Source organism: Cnephaeus nilssonii (assembly GCF_951640355.1).
Source record: "Cnephaeus nilssonii genome assembly, chromosome: 19".
In the NCBI taxonomy this organism is placed as follows: domain Eukaryota; kingdom Metazoa; phylum Chordata; class Mammalia; order Chiroptera; family Vespertilionidae; genus Cnephaeus; species Cnephaeus nilssonii.
The window spans coordinates 19,304,168-19,317,897 of NC_137090.1; the positions used below are offsets into that span (position 1 = coordinate 19,304,168).

The 13,730-nt window shown below is 38.9% G+C and overlaps 1 protein-coding gene across 7 annotated transcripts in view; it reads right to left on the reverse strand.

The window, feature by feature from the left end:
• The window catches only part of TANC2 (tetratricopeptide repeat, ankyrin repeat and coiled-coil containing 2), a 281,058-nt gene that overhangs the window by 39,183 nt on the left and 228,145 nt on the right, over positions 1-13,730 (reverse strand). For all 7 annotated transcript variants that reach the window (XM_079798830.1, XM_079798833.1, XM_079798832.1 and 4 more), the window contains 2 exons: positions 9,647-9,755; positions 987-1,109 (listed from right to left, as the gene is read on the reverse strand). In XM_079798830.1, the coding sequence (XP_079654956.1) occupies positions 987-1,109; positions 9,647-9,755 (232 nt within the window). The remainder of the gene's footprint in view (positions 1-986; positions 1,110-9,646; positions 9,756-13,730) is intronic.

A 13,730-nucleotide genomic window follows, 5' to 3' on the forward strand; every position in this document is an offset into this window, starting at 1 on the left:
TTGCCTTGGCTGGCACGACTCAGTGTTTGAGCATCAACCTAGGAGCCAGGAGGTCACAGTTTGATTCCCGGTCAGGCCATATATGCGGGTTGCGGGCTCAGTCCCCAGTGTGGGGCATGTAGGAGGCAGCCAATCAGTGATTCTCTCTCATCATTGATGTTTCCATCTCTCTCTCTCCCTTTCCCTTCCTCTCTGAAATACAATATTAAAAAAAACATATCCTATATAACAGGCGTCCTCAAACTACAGCCCGCGGGCCACATGCGGGTGTTTTTGCCGTTTTGTTTTTTTACTTCAAAATAAGATATGTGCAGTGTGCATAGGAATTTGTTTATAGTTTTTTTTAAACTATAGTCTGGCCCTCCAACGGTCTGAGGGACAGTGAACTGGCCCCCTGTTTAAAAAGTTTGAGGACCCCTGCTATATAATAAAAGCCTAATATGCTAAGTGTCCTGTCGTCCGTTCAACCAATCAAAGCATAATATGCTAATGATATGCTAAGGCTGCTTAACTGCTTGCTATGACGTGCACTGATCACCAGGGGGCAGACAGTTGACCGGTCAACCAGTTGCTATGATGTGCACTGACCACTAGGAGGCAGACACTCCAACCGGTAGGTTAGTTTGCCGCTGGGGTTCAGCCCATCAGGACTGAGCGAGATGGGCCAGACATGCCCTGGAGCCCTCCCACGTCCCTCCCCGGCCCTGATCGTGCACCAGTGGGGTCCCTTGGCCTTGCCTGCGCCCTCTTGCAATCTGGGACCCCTTGGGGGATGTTGGAGAGCTGGTTTTGGCCCAATCCTGCAGGCCAGGCCGAGGAACCCCACTGGTGCATGAATTTGTGGACTGGGCCTCTAGTTATCAATAAAAGGCTAATAGGAGACAGTCTAAGGCAAGTCAAAGTTCAATTAAACAGCCACTTAAATGTTCTCCTAATTCTATGTTTCACAGTTAATTCTTTAATCTACGTAACTTGTATGCATTTACCTTTATATTTGGAGTGTAGAGATTTCTTAAAGATGCCAATGCCATGGACAGACCTTCTGTGCTGTAGGAGATCCAGAGACCTTGGAGGATGGAGGATGACACACCAACTTTTTTACTCAAACCCTGAAAAAGAAATATTGAGACAAGTCATTAGCCCAGCGAAAAAGTACCATTGGCAATAAGTTAGTAACCTCTAGGTTTGGGGTACTAATAAGTGAGAGTCTCACCCTAACAATGCCTGTGCCCAGCAAAACCACTGATACGGACAAAGACTGGTTCTGTTGGAATAAGCTAAGTTAAAATGTGTCTATCTTAGCAGTCTCTTGTGACAAATCTACACAATACCTCTCTCTTCTGCTATATTTGGATATAATTCCCCCCTGACACACACACACCTTTTCTATTAGCCTTCTTGAATCAATCTCTTAAATTCAAGTTAGTAAAATACACACTGTGACACAGACAATGCAATGTGATCATTGAGCTCCATCTCATTTCCTTCCTGGGCATTTGGGAAAATGATATTTCCCAATCTCCTTTACAGACATGTGGGGCATGTGTCTGATTTCTGGCTAATAAAATATGGGCAGAAGTAATATATCATGTCCAGGCTTGGACCCAAACTTCCTGTGCATTTCTCCACACTTTCCTTTTCTTTAAAAAAATTTTAAAATTGATTTTAGAGAGAGAGGAAGGGAGAGGGAGAGATAGAAACACTGATGACAGAGAAACATCATTAACTGGCTGCACCTGCATGCCCCCCACAAATTTATGCTGGGGATCAAGCCCGAAACTCAGGCATGTGCCCTGCCTGAGAATCGAACCAATGACCTCCTGGTGCATGGGTTGATGCTCAACCACTGAACCATACCCGCCAGGGCCTTGCCACACTTTCTATTGTTCTTCTTGAATGGAGGATTCTGAGGTCCTTGGAGATTTTACTACTAAGTGGAAGAAGCCAGTCCAAGGATCTGTACTGAATTGCAATGTAAATGAGAAATAAACCTTTGTTAAATCATTGGGATTTTGTAGGTTTGTTACAGTAGCTAGCATTCCTCACCCTGATACATAGTGCAATGATCATGTCTGTTCACCCTCAGGAAAACAACAACATAGGTTGACTGCCATCAGCAACAAATTTTCTCTTGTATGGCTGGCCTAGTTCCCATGGCATGTACTAATGTTTGCCCCTTTCACGTGGGCTTCTCCAAAAGGAAGTTAGAATAATTTGTGTTTTAAATTTTCTGTTGTTCGGGCAAGACTCTTTCACAGTTATCTTACCATTCTGCCAGTATCTGGGTCAAGTGAGGAGTTAAAGCAGGAAATCCTGAGGGCAGGAAGATATTAACAATGAAGTTTGAGATCTAATAACTGGATCTGGGGAGGCATTCATTTTAAAAACTTAAGCTACTTCTGCTTGCTTTATGCCTTGAAATGCACATTCTTCTACTTATGTTCAAATCAGCAACGTGTATTTAGCTTCTCTGAAAGATGTAGCAACTCACTCCTCTGCTTAGGTCCTACAAGTCTTGAATTTAAATTACCCTTGAATGTAAATTACCCTTTTTTTCTGCATGATATCCAGGATAGTTTCAGTCATTCAGGGCACCAAGTAAATTTTAAATGAGAAAGCCCAAGCTGTCTAGAGTAAAGCTGGATGTTCCCAGAACGTTGTGTTGTAATTTTTGCTCAGGGGAACTTGGGTGGATTTCCACTTCTGGTAATGGTTGATCTAGGTAATTTGGACAAACATTCCTGCTAAGGACAACTAGAAAAGCTGTACAAAATTTAAAACACATCCTCCTTGAAGACATGGAAGGACTACAAGTTGAAGAAGAATTGCTGGGCCAAAGATATAGGATAGAATGAAGCCCAGAACAGTTGGGCTTCATTAGAGCTGTTCCCCACTGGGTGTGCCTGCCAATTCTACAGAGTTACCTAGGAGTGCTTTTGATAGCTTTGGAATTTATGAGTAGGTGAAACTATTCTGTATGATACTGTAACGGTAGATACATGACATTACACATTTGGCAAAATCCATAGAACTATACAACTCACACAATGAATCCTAATGTAAACTATGGACTTTAGGTAATATGTCAATATAGGCTCATCAACTATAACAAATGTCCCACACCAGTGCAAGATTTTAATAATAGCGGAAATGTGGTTGGGGGAGTGAGTATATGAGAACCAACTGTATTTTCTGTAAACCTAAAATTGCTCTAAGAAATAAAACATATTAATTAAAAAACAGAAGCCTGGGTTATACTCCAGAATAATGAATAATGGTCTCTGGGAGTAAGGCTCAGAAATATGTGTATGTGCTTAAAGTTCCCCAGGAGAATCTAATGTACAGTAGTCCCCCCTTATTCGTGGTTTTGTTTTCAGTTACCTGTCATCAACTGCAGTCTGAAAATATTAAATGGAAAATTCCAGAAATAAACAATTCATGTTTTAAATTGTGCATCATTCTTAATAGCATGATGATATCTTGTAGTCCTGCTCCATCATGCTGGGATGTGAATCATCCCTCTGCCCAATGTATCCACGCTGTATGCACTACCTGTCCAGCAGTCACGTTAGTAGCTGCCAGTTATCAGATTGACTGTGGTGGTATTGCAGTGCCTGTGTTCAAGTAACGCTTATTTTACTTAATAATGGGCTCAAGGCACAAGAGTAGGGATGCTTGTGATTCAAATACATCAAAGAGAAGCTGTAAAGTGCTTCCTTTAAGTGAAAAGATGAAAGTTCTTGACTTAAGAAAATCAAAATGTATGCTGAAGTTGTTAATCTCTACAGTAAGGACAAATCTTTTTTGTGTGAAATTGTGAACAAGGAAAATGAAATCGTGCTAGTTTTGTATCATCAACTGCAAAAGTTATGACCCCAGTGTGTGTAAGTGCTTAGTTAAGATAGACAGGACATTAAATTTGTGGGTGGAAAACATGAATAGGCAGCAACAAGTTACACCAGAAAGCATGAAGCCTGTATGAAAACTTCCATAAGGCATCCCCTGAAACAAGTGACATCTAGCCATTTACCACAAGTAAGGGATGGTTACACAAATTCAGGAGGAGGTTTGGACTAAAAAATATAAAAATTACTGGAGAGGCTACATTCACTGATGAAGAAGTTCCGCTGGGGGTCTTGGAATGTATCCCCTTTGGATAAAGGAGGACTACTGTATACACAAGTTGAAAACCATTGATCTAAATCTCTTGATAAATCTCAAATATACATAGAATTATATAATGACTGTGATACTATTTATGCCAGGTTTAAAAATCATGAAATAATTCTGTATATAGTTTATGAATATATATCTATGTTGGGAAAGTATAAATTATGGATGAGAAGAACACATATTAACTCAAGGGTAGAAATTATCTCTGAGAAGGGAGAGAATTGGGGTAAGAGAAGGATACAAAGGGGACTTCTATTGTACTTGTTTCTTAAACATAAAGAAAAAGACTTGAAGCAAACATGGACAAATCTTAACACCTTTAAAAATGGTATAGCATTTGATTATTCAATTATCTCTGCTTTCTTATGTGTTTGATATATTTCATAATAAAAAAAATAGGAACAGGGACATCTTGTCCCCTAAGATGAGAAAAAGAAAGGTAAGAATTGATAATGATATAGACTGATTTACTGGTGAGAGGAGGAGAGTAGTTAAAGAAGTCACACTTGATTGCTTTATTTTTTCAGTGACTCATAAATCAGGCTGTTTAGTTAGTTGACTTGGTTAAGAGCTAGAGGAGAAAAAAATGGGAAAAGGAGTTGGTAAATGAACTTCAATTAAATAGTCCAGTAAAGAGACCACAAAGCAGCACTCAGTCCCAGTGAGGCTGGAATAAATACATAGGAAATGAGTCTGAAATATAGAGCTAGATTCTAGGATTTGTGGTATAAGTTTTACTTGTACCACGGACTTGCTAGTCTACTGATTTCTTCTGCTTGGTGGGGTTGACCCTTTGCTTCTAAGAGTTCAGTTTAGTGAAACTCAAGTTGACAAAGGTGACAGGCAGATCCCTTTACCAGGCAGGAGGTAGCAAAAACCCCACATAATTCTAAGCTGATGGATTCTTAAAGAGACCTTGAGGTTCAGACAACTAGAAAAAGGTCTTTTTAGTATCTATAACTATTGCTCAGGCAAGAAGAGATCTCGTTTTGTCAGAGATGAATGGTAATGGAGTGCCTTTCTTAAATATTTGTTAGAATCTAAATTTATAACACTTTACTAGCTGGTAGGAAACTTGATCAGTATTTTTGAATACTTCCTGAAGAAACAGAAAGCATGAAGAAGCAAGAGCAATCTCATCTTAGGGCTCTTAACTATGGCTCAGGTATCTTAAGATCATGGCAAAAACTAACCTTGGGGGGTTATTTAATAAGTTTCTTTTAGGCAAATTATTTATAAATATATTGCCAATAACCCACTAGTAGATATCCAAATATCTCAAATGGATTATTACCCTTCTTATCCACCACTCACACAGCCATGTTTGGTTGTAATAAAAGGATCCTGGTAAACAAAGGAAATTATGTCTTTCATTATAGAAAAGGGGCTGGCAAACTATGGCCCAAGGCCAAATCCAGCCTTCCACCAGTTTTTATAAATCATGTTTTATAAGAACACAATGACACCCACCCATTCATTTCTGTATTGTCTCTGGCTGCTTTTGAGCTACAATGGCAAAGTAAAGTGGTTTCAATAGAGACTCTATGAAGTACAAAGCCATATTTGCCAATCACCGCTGTAGAGGATGCTAAGTAACCTCTGAAGTGTAAGGGCGATATAACCATATAAAATCTGTGCTTATGATTAAGTCTTATTGTCAGGAGGTTTTTATTAATAATTTGAGTCATATAACCTTGTATTAGATATACACTGAGTGGCCAGATTATTATGATATCTGAACGCATAATAATCTGGCCACTCAGTATACGTGTGTGTGTGTGTGTGTGTGTGTGTGTGTGTGTGTATGAGGCCCGGTACATGAATTCGTGCATGGGTAGGGTCCGGCCAGCCTGGCCAGGGGGAGGGGACATGGGCGGTTGGCCGGCCTGCCTGCTGGTCGAACTCCTGGCCGAGGGGACAATTTGCCTATTAGCCTTTTATTATATACGATATACACTGAGTGGCCAGATTATTATGCATTCAGAGATCATAATAATCTGGCCACTCAGTGTATGTCTAGTATATATTATGTATTTGCATTTTATTATGTACTTTACATATTTTATATGTATGCTCCTTATAACAATCCTGACAGATATTTTTACCATTTTATAGATGAGAAAACTGAGACTGCTTAAGGTAAATGGGTTCTGTACTTGAACCCATGCCTTTTGATTAATGTCAAAGGATCTTCTACCCTTTAGATCAGCAGTCGCCAACCGGTGGTCCTTGGATCACTGGTGGTCCGTGAGGTCCGAAAGATGGCAACCGCTGCTCTTGATGTCTACTTACAGCACTTTCCCCCTGGCCAATAGTTCTGTTCTGGTAAGAAATGCTATAGGATTGACCAATCCAAGGAACATTTTAGAAGGCAGCATTTAGGGAGCTAATGTAAGAGCATTCCAAAATCCTTCCAGTGAATAGACCCAAACCAGTGAAACACCCTGCATCACAAACTAGATTGAAATATCTCTGGCCACAATGCACAAACACCCTGTTTTCTTTTCATAGATTAAAAAGAAAAAATTTAAATAGCAATGAGAGGATTATAAAAGAATTGTAAGTGCTTAATATCATTGGTCATTAGGGAAATACAAATTAAAATCACAGTAAGAAACTACATCATATCCACTAATATGGCTAAATTATATTTTGTGGCATAGTGCATACGATTTTCTTAATATCAAGAAAAGGTAAGACAATGTCTAATAAGTATTGGCAAAGGTTTAAAAAAACTGGAACACTCATGCATTGCCGGTGAGATTGTGAAAAAGTACAGCCACTTTGAAAAACAGACTGGCAATTCCTCTTCTAGATATATATCCGAGAAGTAAAGACATAGCCACACAAAAACCTGAACAATGACACTGTAAATGTGCTCAAGTGCCACTGAGTTGTTCACTTTAAAACGGCTCATTTTATTTAAAGAAAACTAAAAAGGGGAATATCTGTACACTAATGTTCATAGCAGCATTATTTACAATAGCCAAAAAGTAGAAACAACCTGGATGTTCAACTAGTGAATGAATAAACAAAATGGATTATTTGGCAGTAAGAATTAATCAAGTATTGATATAGGCTATAACATGGATAAACCCTGAGAACATTACGCTAAGTGAACGAAGCCACACACAAGACCACATATTGTATAATTCCATTTATATGAAATGTCCAGAAAAGTTAAATCTATAGACAGAAAGTAGATCGGTGGGTTGCCAGAAGCTAGAAGCAGCATGTAGAGTACCTTCAAATGGGCACAAAGATTATTTCTATGGTAAAGGTACTAACAGTGGTGATAGTTACACAACTCTACTTATACTAATTGTCACTGACTTGTGTGAGTAAAATGAGTGAATTTTATGATATATAAATTAGACCCGAATAAAGTTGTTAGAAGCAAAAAGAATGAAAAGGGCTCCACAGCCAGCCTAATCTCCCGAATTACAGACCCACAACCTCCGATTTTTAGACTGATTAATGACATGCTATGTACTTTTTCACAAAGATAAAATAAGGGAAATTTAAAATTAATTGGAAACAAATATAAATTGGGCTACATGTCACTGCTGATTAGAGGTTCTAAGTGGTACAGGGTATAAGCACAGAGTCTATTTTTGCCTTTTCATGACCTGCAGCTGATGGGCACTGAGAATTCTAGCAGTCTGTGGGAAGCCAAAGCCTATCACCAGGGAGAACTCTGCATTTAAAAGACCCTAAAAGTGTAGCATCAGGAAAACCGTAGTCCAAGTCTACATTCTTCTACTTGCAGTCATGTCAGCACCTATGCTGTACACCCAAGTATTTATGGCCTGAATCACACAGGGAGCCACTCTTATCTTAGGCAACCATGTTGTCTGTAGCAACGTAAGATAAAACTATGTCAATGATGGGTGTATGGTTAAAATGTAGGTCTCCATGCACTGGATACAGTCACAGTGGGTCATTTACCTGTTAATGTGGTGTTCATTTTATGGTTCAGAAAAGACAAGCATAAATTGCTTTGCATCTGATCCTAGGCAGACAGTGATGCTAAAAGCTTAAGAGTTCAAAGTGGTGATGCTTAAAAGTTAAATTTCCTATCTAACTGAAGGATAATTATCTCAGAATTTCTCAAAGTAGCAGATACTTTTTGGCCCATTTGAAACAGGAAGGAGCCACCTTGCCTGCTATTTTAGTCCCACTCTGCTCCCACTTATCATTGGGTGAGATAATTTTTTTTTAGTACAGTGATTTTTCAGAGAAGAAAATTATGATTCAAATAAAGGACCCGTCACTGTGGGTTCACATCTGTCTATCTGATGAACAGGCTTCTCTGGCTGTGTGCTTACATACGGGGAAGATTTGCCAGGCTCTTTGAATTGTCCTTCCTGCCATCTTTCTCTCTGAAGAGAACTAATTTATCTTTAACAGTATCTCCTGGAGGAAGTCCAACCCAGAGAACTGTTTAAGATACCTGTATCTTTCAACCCTGAGCCAGGAAAAGCAGTCTGAAGAGACTGTAAGGATGGGAAGTAGCAGACTTCCAGCAAACTGTGGGCTAGAAAAATCAGAATATTTCTTCCTTGACCTTTGTGTTTTTACCCTATACTGGTATCAAAACTAAAAATTCCTTGAGATTAGGGTCTGCATCTTTATTGTTTTTGCAGCACTAGTACCTAGGACAATGCCTCAGTAAGCGCTGAGGAAACAAATGCATTTGTGCACAAACAGTGAATGATGTGCCCTCCTCTGGGTCCTCCATTCCAGCCTTGTGAATGTTGAGAGATGGGAGCTGATGCTATAGAGTACTTAAAAGTTTTGAAACTACTGGGAGAAAAATTGGGGTTATAATTTGAAGAGAGAATGGTTCCAGATGCTTTGAACATCACAACACTAGAAGTATTAAAATCTTCACTAAAAGAATTATGAGGCCCTGGTCGGGTAGTTTAGTTGGTTAGAGTGTTGTCCTGATATGCCAAGGTTGCAGGTTCAATCCTTGGTCAAGGCACATACAAGAATCAACCAATGAATGCCTTAATAAGTGGAACAGTAGGTTGATGTTTTTCTCTCTCAAATCAATAAAATACAAAAAAAAAATTTTTTTTTTTAAGATTTATAAGAAAATTGAAAGAGTGCTCGCTCTCAGTGATTTTTTTTAGATACTGTGAAAATCTGCAACTAACTGCTACAACATGACTGTCCTCAGGAGATCGTAGGTCATATATTGAATATACATCTATATGCTTCTCATCTAAATGATAATGCACGTACATTTCCTGGAAAGCCTAGCAGTCCATTAAAATGGGTTGACAAATGAGGTTTTCTTTCCAAATGCCTAGGGAGGAACAGCCATACTTTTCAGGACATGGACTGGCTTTGCAACAAAATAATTTCAGAAAGCAAGGACTTCACAGAAATAACAGTAGCTTAAAAACACTGTTAAGGAAAGCCTGCTGGAGATGGAAAGAAAAAAGCCTCTAACTTCTCTAGTTACCTTAAAAATGTGTGCTTTGAGGATGTGATGTCCCAGTTCAATAGTCTGCTGTCGGTTTAGTTTTCCCTCTTGGCGGGAAAACCAAAAGGCAAGTAATGTGTGACCACTCCTGCAAAGAAAAAGAGACTCATTTTAGAAATGTTAATGCACAAATTCTGCTTTGGGTGGAGGACTGTTCAGGTCTAGCCAAACCTCCAAGATTCTGTCTCATTCAACCAGTTTCTTAGGGAAGGGACACTTGCAACTGGGCAAAGAATGAGTATTGAAAAGTTCGTAGCTTTTACCAGTCCTTTACCCAAATCACACGTGTGAATATCACAAAATGTCACTTCTAGTTAGCTTACACCCATCCCACACACAGATGGCATGAAAAGATTTTCATTTTTATTTTTTGTCTCTGTCAACTACTTTATTTCACCCATGCTTTAAATGTCAGTATTCCTCAGGATCTCATTTTTGGTCCTGGTCTGTCCTCTAATTAGCTCATCCATCATCAGAGCCTTCACCACCACCTGCATCCTGTATCTTTTTCTCTAGTTAGACTTCTCAGCCTTAGATCAGTATACATCCAACTGTCTATTGGATTTCTGCACCTGGAGGTCCCAGAGTATCTCAAATTCAAACTGGATTAACAACCTCTTCCCCAAGTGAAGTATTCTCTGGTCAGCAGCTATCTTCCCTTTCCTTCCAGTGGAGGAAAAGGAGTAGTTTTTCTTTGGAATGACCATTATATATACTCTATATGTCTTATACAGTATCTACCACACTTCCACATGCTCTCTCCTCTACTAGACTGTAGGTTTCCTGATGGCATCCATTCCTCCCGATCTTCTTATGAACAGATTCCCACTCTGTTATGAAAGAGAAAACCCCTTTTCTGCCTCTGCATGTTGTGTTACCTGCCCCTATAGTCCAGAACTATTGTGGCCCTCTTGTGGTCATGTGGCAGCTACCCTAAGACAAAGCCAAATGAAGAATTAAGCTAAGAGAATTGCAGAAATATAGCACCTGAGTCCTGACTGTACAGCATTAGGAGCTGCCCTAATTTTGGATTTCTTGTTATATGAAGTATCTAAAAATTTATTATTTAATCCATTCGAGTTAGAATTTTCTATTTCTTCTAGCTCAAAGCATCCTAATGAAATACTCCTTAAAGTATGAATGTATGTATGGATAGGTATGTGTGTATGCAAGTGTATATATCGAGGGTTATGTGTGTTTCTGTTTACATTTATGACAGGAATTCTGAGTGATTTATGTTCTTCAAAGCACCTAGCACAGCATACTGCATATAAAAATTCCCCATAAAATTTTTTGGAAGCAAAAGAAAACTGGGCATTAAAGAAAGGACATGCGATCGCCTTTGGGATGTGCCTTCTCACCACACTGGCTCTAGCTCTGTGGACACAGAACTCTCTGTGGAACTGTATTACTTTAAGTAACTCTCTTCTCCCCACCAGGTTAGTGGCCAGCAGAGTCCTAATGCCACTGGTAACACAATTCTTCTATTCCTTTCATTTGAAGTGTCATAGAAAAGGGAAATGAACCCAATTTCAATTTCAAATCCAGTGAATTAATCCAACAGAAGGAAAAAGTAGCAAGTGAATTTTTGTTGGTAACACTTCCTTGAGAGGAAGCCCAAATGTCTACTGGACGATATTCTTTCATATTGAACACTGGCTACTCTGCCAGGTTTAATATTTGAGATATATCACACTGAAGCCTAAAAAGCAAACATGTTCTTTATTTCTTGGTTTTTGTTTTTGTTAAGTTTCAGTAAAGAACAGGGGGTGGGAGAGTTCCCATCTTACGGGAATCATCTCATAGAGATTTCATTCCAATAAGATTAAAAAATAATTTTACCACGTTCTAATCTTGAGCTTCACAGAATTTCTGAATTCTAGTGGTTACCTGATTGGTAAGATGAACCACAATTGCAGGGAAGTTATTTAAATGAGAGAATATCTCAGACAAGGATAGCCTTCATGGAACCATCAGTAGCCTCCCTGGTGTAAGAATTATTACTTTAAATAACTCATCCATAGCTGTACATAGTGACTAGAACTCCTGAATACAGGCCTCTGACCCACCACCTATGCTTTAGGTAATTAATGAAAATCCATGCTTATCAGAATTAAGGGGGAAAAAAGTTCATGTCTGACAAGAAAATGAAATTTCAGTTAGACACAAAATTGACTTTGCCCTAGTACCTTCATTTTACTACCATAACTAAGAAATCCTGGTAAGACATTTGCATTTCTCTAGTATACATTTCAGCTAGCTACAGATAATAGTGCTTGCTTTGTTGTTGCTCATCAGGCACACTGGAGAAACAACAAGCAATATAGGCCAAGAGAAAGATGAAGGAGACACTGTAATTATTTTCTTTTTAGATATAATCAAATTACATTACTCATAAGAGAATGACTCTGATCAGTTCACTGAACTCAAAGCTTATGGTGTTCAGGAAACAAAGGGTAAAAGCAATTTACAATATATGCTGGCATTTCCATTTGTGCCCTACTGTTCTAATAAAATATGGTGCCACTGGCTAACCTGTGGTCTGAATGTGTTACACTACATTTGTCTATATTTATGTGTATTTTTCTTATCACTTTCTTACTCCTGAACTCACTTCCTTTTGACTCCTAGCCTTACTATTCTCTAAGATCACCAGTAGCTTCTTAATTGGTTTTCTTTTAGCCTGTGATTTTGTTTCTTTCTATTTTCTCCCTCTAGCCTTAGGTCAGAGTTGAAGATTCTTCCCCAGCATTGTCCCTGGTCCCCTGTCCTGGATATATACATGCTCTGACAAAAGGCAGAGAAGGGAGTATCCAGAATAGTAGAGGGTCGATCCTACCTCCATTCTCATTTTCAGCACCTCCATATGGATTATTGGAGACAAGTGATACTCACCCTTGGACAACTGTGGATTACAAGGCAGTGAGGAGCTATCCTTGCATGATAACCCTATTTCCCTAGACCTCGAAAGTTGAGAGCAATGAGGTCTCTTAGAAGAAAAAAACCTTTTCTAAAGCAAGAATCACCCTCCCTCCACCACCGCACATTTAACAGTTTGGAAGTTGAATAACTTGTTTTATACAAAACATATAATGGCACTATATTTGTTTTTCTAATAGATTTTCACTTAGTACCATCCCCCCCCCCCCCGCCCCGCAGGGAGATAGCTAGCCTTAAAGTTTCTATTTGTAGCACTGAAACATGCTAACAGATGGAATCAAATATTTCTAGCATGAATGTTTTCTCCATTGTTCTAGTCACAGTCACTAATGTGTAGTCACATAGATTTCATTAGCTCTTGGAATGACAAACTTGACATACAACACTTTGGTGTTTCAGAGAAATAACACCGAAGTGTTCTGATATTCCTGTGTGGTGCTCAGATGTAATAAAGTGGAATAGTCATAGCCAGCTGGCAAGAAACTGCTTGCAATCTAAAGCCTATCTTATTTATCTCATAATTTGGACTGAAATAATGTTTGCTGCTGTAAAATGTCTTTGTTATAGAGGTAAATGTGGAGAATTACTTAGGGAGACCCAGTGAGACCAGCATTATGGGGCAGAGATAGGTAGCTGCCTACAAAAGATTTGTGCTCCTTTGCACAGTCAAGAGCTGTGGTGAAGTGGCTACTTTGCCAGGGATCTTGCATTCACATTCAAGAGGGTAATGTGATTGAGTTCTGGCTAATGGAATACAGGCAGAAATTATATTGCTTCAAACTTGGCCCAGAAAAATCTCCTTTGACTTCTACAACCTTACTGTTTCTTGTTTCTCCTTCTAACTCTAATATTACTCTTGTAAATTATTATTTGGTTCATCACTTTATTCTAGTATTAAATATATTGTTATCATGCTTCTAAACTTCCTGCTTTATACTCTTTACTTGAGTGATCTTGTTTAGTCCTATGACTTCTACTGTTAGTTTTTCACTGATAATTCCCAAATCCATAACTCTGTGTCTGAGTTTTCCCTTTTTCTATTTTCCAAAGTCACATGTTTAAATATATTTGTGCATCTTCTCTTGGAGGTAATTCATTATAAACATGCCCAACATAGGACTCA